The sequence below is a fragment of the Lathyrus oleraceus genome, chromosome 2 (genome assembly GCF_024323335.1).
Source record: "Lathyrus oleraceus cultivar Zhongwan6 chromosome 2, CAAS_Psat_ZW6_1.0, whole genome shotgun sequence".
Taxonomy (NCBI): domain Eukaryota; kingdom Viridiplantae; phylum Streptophyta; class Magnoliopsida; order Fabales; family Fabaceae; genus Lathyrus; species Lathyrus oleraceus.
Window position 1 is genome coordinate 11982276 of NC_066580.1, and position 8286 is coordinate 11990561.

The window sequence follows — 8286 nt, forward strand, 5'->3', positions numbered from 1 at the left end:
CATGAAAATATTTGGATCAGGTGGTTTAGTCGGAGGCGGTTGCAAATCTGGAAAAAAAATCCTGAAGAGATGATACTCGAGATGATTTAAGAAGTGACATCAAAGTTTTTGTCAGAAGTACCATTAGATTTTTCGTCAGATGATTTACGGGAAATCTCGTTGGAAATTGTGTCGGAGACGATGCCAAAATTGTTATCAAAGTCAGAAATGTCGTCAGAGAAGACATCAAAAATATTTCAAAGAAGATGTCAGAATTGTCATAAGAGTTAGAAATGTCAACAGAGAATATGCTGAAATTGTCGCCGGAGTCATTTTTTTGTCATTTTTTTCTTTTTCTAGTTTAAAATGTTGTAATAGTGCTATTGTGAATGTATCCCAATTTGAATTTGGGTGAAGATAGGACCACTCTAGCCATCATTTTAGAACAAGATCTTTCATGGTGTTTGCAGCCACCATCATCTTCTCTTCTTCTAAGAACTTTCGTGGTGTTGCGGTCATCAGCATCTTCTCCTCTTCTAAAGTTTTGTTGTCCAAAAAAATTGGTTAAATGAATCCACCATTGTAATCTTCTACTCCATAAAAATTCCAAAAACGCAATCCCATTTAATAGGAATGAAATCTAAATGAAAACACCAATGTTATCCTGCTAGACAAAGAACCATAACAAACTATGGAAATACTATAAAACTTTAAACTAAAAAGCAAGAACATTAAAAAGATAAAATAAAATAAATTCATTTGATTTTGATTCCTTTTTCAATGTCTCAAAGAGACTACATATATAATACACAAAATGGATGATAAACCTAAAAGCCCAAAATCTAATAAAAGCGCAACTGAATATCAATTAAAATAAAATATTAATTAATATTCTCTCTGTTTCTTTTTAATTATCATTTTTTTACTTTTTATATATATCAAAAAATTTAATTATTATTATTACTTTTCAAACAATAATTCTTTTTTTATCTATAATACCCTTAATTATTTATTACATTAATTTTACTTTTTCTCTCTCTATAATAATTACTAGGGGTAATTTTGACAAAAATATAATTAATACTACTTTGAATTTTACAAGTGACAATTAAAAATAAACAATTTTTTTTTAAGAAAGTGACACTTAAAAAGGAACAGATGGAATATAAACTAATAACCTACTAACTTAATATCTATGTTATCTAATTAATTATAATTCTCTATTATAATAATGAGATAATGAGGGAGGTCATGTAACAAATACAAATAAAATTAACTTAAAATAAAATATTTATATATCTTTCTCTATCGTAATCTTAAAAGAGAAGATTGGGAATGCAACCATGTATACAGCAGATTTACTATCACAGATTGTCTGTCATTCATATAGCATGAGATAAGTGCTTGAATTGTATATGACTATGCTTTAATTAATACTATGGTTTCAACTACTTCTCCAGTATGGTTTCAACCTCACTCTAAATATTTTCATTTGCTCACTTAAAAGAAGCTCATACATATATATCCATTTCATAAACCAAACGAGTAATGAATCTCAAAAAATCAAATAAGCTTCAAGATCATCAAACAGCTGAATGACTTACAATAAAATGATCAATTAAAAAAGAAGAGAGAAAATTTAAACTATGCAACTAAAAAAAGAGCTTCCGTGGGGGTGGTGCTCTAGATTCAACTTTGGAAGAAAAGTTTGAGGACTTGAGGGGAGGAGGCACTGTCTTGCTTTCTTTTCCCTCAGCCACTTTGTCAAGAAGCTTTGCAGCCCTTGGATCTGTTAGCAGCTTCTTCTGAAAAGACTGCGAGAAGCCAGTTGCGATGATAGTCACGTGAATCTCTCCGGTGTAACGATCATCAACTACAGCTCCAAATATAATATTGGCAGAAGGATCGGCCAAACTAGTCACAACCTGTAAAAAATACAGTGTTGAGAATTGGACACGTATAAAGAGAACGGCCAGAAAGTGCAGACTCAAAGTGTAATAGGAAAAACAAGGTTTTTCTTTAACAAATGCTGATGAAATTCTCATACTTGAGATACTCTGTTGACTTCCTGCAGGGTGATGTCCTTTCCTCCCGTGATATTATACACTACTCCCGTGGCTGATTGAATAGATGATCCGATTAAAGGAGCCAAGGTAGCCTGTTCTGCTGCTTCTTCTGCTCGGTTTTTACCGGATGAAACACCTACTCCGAGCATTGCGGTACCAGAGTCTTTCATCACAGCTTTTACATCAGCAAAATCCACATTTACAAGTCCAGGTATCTGGAAGATCACAACATAGCAGTTCATAAATCATGGATAAATACAAGCCCAGTTACGAAGGAAGAGTAACCACGCAAAAGCATTTTTTCAAGTCTAGTGAGATCGATCAACTAGGGACATAAATCATGTTCAAATTAACGACTGCAAAAATAGAATACATTGTTTGCAAATCAACTCACTGTTATAATGTCCGATATTCCCTGAACTCCTTGGCGTAAAACATCATCTGCAAGACGAAAAGCATCTTGAAGGGGCATCTGCTCATCAGCTATGTCAAGCAGACGATCATTTGGAATCACAATAAGCGTATCAACATTTTTCTGAAGCTTTTCAATCGCTTCAAGTGCCTGAAAAAAATATATCAAATGATTACCATCTTATCTAACATATTAAAAGGAACAGAAGTATTCTCAACGAAGGAAATAAAACGACACCTGCCTGCAAGGATCTTTTCCGTCCTTCAAAACTGAAAGGATATGTAACAACACCTACAGTCAAGTAACCTGCCTCTTTTGATATTTGAGCCACGACTGGGGCAGCACCGGACCCTGTACCGCCACCCATCCCAGCTGTTATAAACACCAAATCCGATCCTTTAAGCGCATTAGCAATAGCCTCTTTCGATTCCTCCGCAGCTTGTTCTCCCAAAAGCGGATTCCCACCAGTACCTGCATCACTACCAAGCAATTGAATCAAAGGCCAAACCTCAATTTCTCAATAAAACCGGAAAGACTATAAGAACAAAGCTACACGAGCAAAATATCACATCATAATCAATATTGAAAAGACATGCAAGGAAGGTGTGTGACCTAATCCACGAGTCAGAAGCTCGCCAATTTTAATAGGATTCTCGGCCGCAGAATGCAATAGCGCTTGAGCATCGGTATTTATCGCATAGAAATCTACACCCTAATTACAAACATAAATAGCAGAAGTCAACATTAGTACAACAATTGCAACCACATTAGTTCACAGTCCCTCAATTTCTGAATAACCCTATGCTAGGAAATGCTGCTATAATGAACAATTGAACAAGCAAACAAGTAGAATAGCACTAAATTATTAAATTAAATTACAGCTACGTAGAATTTATAATTAAAAAAAATGAAAATAACCCATTAACAATGCTCCAAATTGGGTTCCTAAATATGAACTATAAAGTAAAGGGCAAAATAAAAATGGAAACTTTATAGAAGATAAATGAAGGGAATGAAAAACCCACCTGCAAACCACTACCAATCATGCGGTTAACGGCATTGTTACCACCACCCCCAATTCCAACGACCTTAATCTTAGCGTTATCAACGTAAGCTAAAGAGCATCTAACGGACCCAAAACGACGACCAAAACGTTGCGTTTTAGGGTAAATTGAAACTGAGGTGGTTGTGAGAGAAGAGGGTGAAGTGGATAGTGATGCATTGTGGAAGACTGAAGAATATGAGGTGAGTTTATTTGGGTTTGAAATGGAAGAAGGAAGAAGCGTAGCCATTTTTGTTGGGTTGCAAAAGGGTTTTTTTTGTTGCTTTTTTGCTAGGGTTTTAGCTGCAACATGAAAAAATTTAAGCTTTTTTCAATTTGGTTGGTGTGACTTTGGTTGGATTGGAAGCGGATGAAGGAGCATGGTGATGGTTCGTAGACATCGAATAACCCAACGATGTCGTTTCACTCATATTCCACTTTCTTACGACTAAACAAAATACAATTATTAATATTATTATTTATTATTATTATAAAGTCAAAATATATATATATATATATAAATAGGGGTTAATGTAACCTATTTTTTATAAATAATTATGGGTTAAATGTAATTTTAGTCATTCTATTTTTAAATAAATAAATATTTAGTTTTTTATTTTAAAAATTAATTTTGTCTTTGTTGAAATTCTAAGACTGAGTGATTAAATCTCGCATTGACTAAAACTTTACAAAATGTAGGATTTATAAGATAATAGAATCATTTCATATTATCTTAAAATATATTTGGATTGATGGAATATAACGGAGCGAGTCGAAATATAACATAATATAATAGAATGGAGCAAAGCATAAATTCTTTGGCTATTTTATTAAAAATATTTCATTGCATTAAATACACTCTTATTCGGATAAAATAAAAATAGCGGATTTAATGGAATGAGATGGAATTGATTTCATCATGTTCCATTTTATTTCATCCATTATTGACAAATACAAACAATATAACCTCATTATTCACCATTCGATTTTGCTTTGTCGTGTCACATTTCATCAATCCAAACATACCTTTAGAATTTTGATTGATGGTGTTAGAATTTCTTGGATCTTAAACATTTAGCATCTCACAATATTTTTAATTTTTTTTTGCCGGCCAAAGGCCCAATACAACGGTCCAATCATACATAACCCATTCAAGATGATCCAACGCATATAGTAAACACACATGAAATTAAAGGTACATTTTTCTAATCTTCATTTTTCATTATTCTCATTTTGGACTTTGCAACTGACTTAGACGTTGAAGTGTTAACCTTGTTGATCTACCTCACGCCACCGTACCGGAGCTCACCATCACATATTCCAGAGTCCTACATCATTAACCAACACAAATTTTGGTTTCTATACAGTACAATAGCGCCATTTGTGGAATCGACGTTGAATTCTTGCAAAATTCCTCGATCAAATTTTGTTTGATCCAAAGTCAAACCACAAAGAAATCGCATTTGAAGCTCATTCCATCTCCAACCTTACGGTGGAGTACATCTCCTCCGTCTTTCCCACTCTGGCTACCAATAATACTTACTATAATTGAGAAGATCTAAAGGGAAACCTTAGGAAGAAGACGATCCCTTCGTTATTGACATATCTCGCCTTATCTAAAAGGGAAGCTAAAAGAAGTTGTGGATTAGCTCTATTGCGTTCGAAGATACAAGCATCCACCGCAGATTTAAAATCCATATATCAATGAGCATCTACTACAAATTCAAAATCCTGATCTATGATAGTGTTATGTCATATCAATCTAAGAAGCTCAATCTAGGATGCAAATTGACAAGATCTGAAACTAGATTGAGGTGAACACGAAAGCAAATCTCTTACGCACTAGCCATAATGGACCGAGAAAGGAAACCACATGGGTCAGATGGATCCATCGACCAGCGGTGAAGGAGGAAGACCGTCTGAATCGGCTCTTACTATCCATCCAGATGAATTGATGCACGTAGCAAAGAATAAGGAATTCCTTAGAGAAAGCCAAGAGTACTACTAACATGGTCGAAATACCGTGGGAAACCAATTATATCTTTGGAGTAAGATACATGAAATGGCTCTCTAAAAATGAAGTTGTACGCTTGTAAATCGTACAAACATTAACTGAACATGCCCAATAAATTCCAATATCAAGCATAACGTAAATAAACATGTAACCAACACGTCCGAACACAATTTTTAACATTTATGGGCATTTACCCCAGGTACATTCGGATACTCGGGACATACCTTATAAGAAATAAATGAAATTCATGATCATACAAGCCACATACCAATACAATAAGACACCCTTTTGATTGGAGGAAACAGACACAACATGCTAAGGGATGGTGGATAAGGCTCGTAGAGAATAAATAGGCAAAACACCAGGGGTAAGCCAAAACTCGTATCATTTCAAATATAAAATTGATCGTTAGACAGTCAGACGAAGACTCCCTAACGTTGACTATTTAAGGAATATGCTTATTAGATACCTAAGGAGTGAGGTGACGAAGACATTTCAAATATAAAATTGGAGTGTTGTACATACGAATACTATTATAATCCTCGGCAGTATGAAATAGACTATGTTTATGAAATATGATTCCACTAGATGGAACGCGCTTGAAGTGCAGCATGTGCACCCCCTCTTAAGAATTTTCCACTCCAATATCATAGGTGTTGAAGTCCTGGAGACGTCCACCCCGAACCAAGACAAACCTCAAGGGTAAGGACATGGACCTTGTGGATCTATGTGCTTGCAAGTATGAAGCTAACAATTATGATGTTGACAATTATTCTTATGTTTTGATGACAAAAACACTAGTGATTGTTGAAGTCAGTGGCGACATCCTTCCATCTCCTTAATGATGGAGACAAACTTGAAAATATTTCAAGCCACATCAAGTATAAGATTCAAGGTTCTCGTAAAGTGCTTATATAAGTGATACATCTGGAAAAGGAACTTGAATGCTTCAGAGACGTGAAAGAGAGGAATTTTGAAAGCTCGCCTAGTTGTGTCTGTGTGAGTGACCAGAGTCTTGTGAAAGTATGGAGTAACTTCTACGCACTTGCACACACACACACACACACATACACACACTTAAAACCTTTTTGGAAGCCTCTTTCTACTTGACAAAACACCTAAACATAATTTTAAGGCCTAACAAGTTGATTAAGAGACCTTCAGCTCGATTAGGATAAATTAATAATCGATTATAACAGTCTCTTAATTATTGGCAACATCTCTCTATCCAAAAATTATGTATTGGGCATAAATAATTGATTATTTGTGGTACCTAATTAATTAGATTAGGACATATTCGATTTGGTGAGTTAAGTGGCCCATGGATTGTTTCCTTTTTGAGATCTTCTCATATATAAAGGAGGCGCATCCTTCTTTCATTTCATAGTAGAATTTGGGATTTCTCTAATTCTTCTCGATTTATCTCTTTCTAAATATTTTATTTTCATCAAAGTTGCCTTTGCGTCATGTGAGTGAAATTTTTTCTGAGGAAAACTTGTACCAATGTAGTGTCATTAGTAGAAAACACACAGAAGAATATGGTAGAGGATACTAATTACCTGAGTAAAGGTCAGAAAACACACAGGAAGATTGTTAGAAGGATGATGACGAATTTAAAAACTCAGCAACAAACTCTTGATGAAGATAACGAAAGGAGCCTAAAAATCTAAGCTCACTAGTGAAATCAAAACAACACAGATAATAACAATTAGATAAACATCAAAGACAACAAGGATATTTCTGATTATGGTAGAAAGAGAGGTAAAGATGATGATTACTTAGATAATTATAATGACAAGAGGACAAGCATGACAACCCATGATGAGAAGTTCAATACATATTGGAGCACAATAGAAAATATTACAAACAACTAAAGGGAGTGTGAGCGGACCGAGAAGGGTGAACAAACCAACAACCAGGAAGATCCAAAAGGATGGATAGTGATGGGAACCTCATCAGAAGTGACATGCAGAACCATGGCATGCACCCTACAAGCCAAAATAACATTATTCATTACCTCAATCAAAATGGAAAATGGATGGAGAAAAGGATTAGTAATGAAATCGATAACACTAAATGTGATAAGGGAGAGTGGACCCCCCCCCCCCCCAAGAAGGGATGGATCAAGATTAACACAGATGCTTGCTTGAAAATGGAAGGTTAATAGGGTCTAGGGGAAATCTCCAAAAGCGATGATGGTCAAATCATTGATATCAAGTTTTATCATGGTGACAAGCGATAACAATCCTTTTCTTAGCGGAAGTATGGCGGTGAAAGTAGCTATGGAGCGGGAGATCAAAAAATGCTAGGATAAGGTTATCTTAGAAACGGATAACAGGGATCTCGTGCATACGATGAAAGGTAGAAAAGACGAGTTACCTAGGAATGGTGGAGGTTTAACATGCAAGAGCATGTGAAAGCTGAAAGAACGGTTGAAGGAGGTGGATTTCACACACATTAACCGCATGAACAACATGTTGGCACATGAACTATCTAGGTTTAAGGTTTGTAATATATGTAACAACACTATGTTGGGGGAATAAATTAGTAAAAAAACAAATCCAAGTTATTTTGGGCTAGTGACTTTTCTTATAAAAAATGTAGTGTCGTCGTTGTTATTTTAAATAGTGTTGTACTCTTGAAGAATTAAGTTGTGTTCTTGAGATAAACCATTTGAAAATATTTGTTTGGTTATAAAACTTAGCCTGAAAAATATATGTTTGGTTATTGAGATCAAGTTGTAAAATCTCTACTCGGTATGTGAGTTCAACCC

The 8286-nt window shown here is 34.9% G+C and overlaps 1 protein-coding gene across 1 annotated transcript; it reads right to left on the reverse strand.

Moving 5' to 3' along the window:
- Positions 1 to 1308: 1308 nt before the first annotated feature.
- Positions 1309 to 3933, reverse strand: LOC127117634 (cell division protein FtsZ homolog 1, chloroplastic). The gene is made up of 6 exons (XM_051047705.1): positions 3483 to 3933; positions 3070 to 3169; positions 2699 to 2928; positions 2440 to 2607; positions 2027 to 2260; positions 1309 to 1904 (listed from the first exon to the last, which is right to left on the reverse strand). The coding sequence occupies exons 1-6, from the start codon at positions 3747 to 3749 to the stop codon at positions 1632 to 1634; spliced, it is 1272 nt and encodes a 423-aa protein (XP_050903662.1). The 5' UTR covers positions 3750 to 3933; the 3' UTR covers positions 1309 to 1631.
- Positions 3934 to 8286: the final 4353 nt, after the last annotated feature.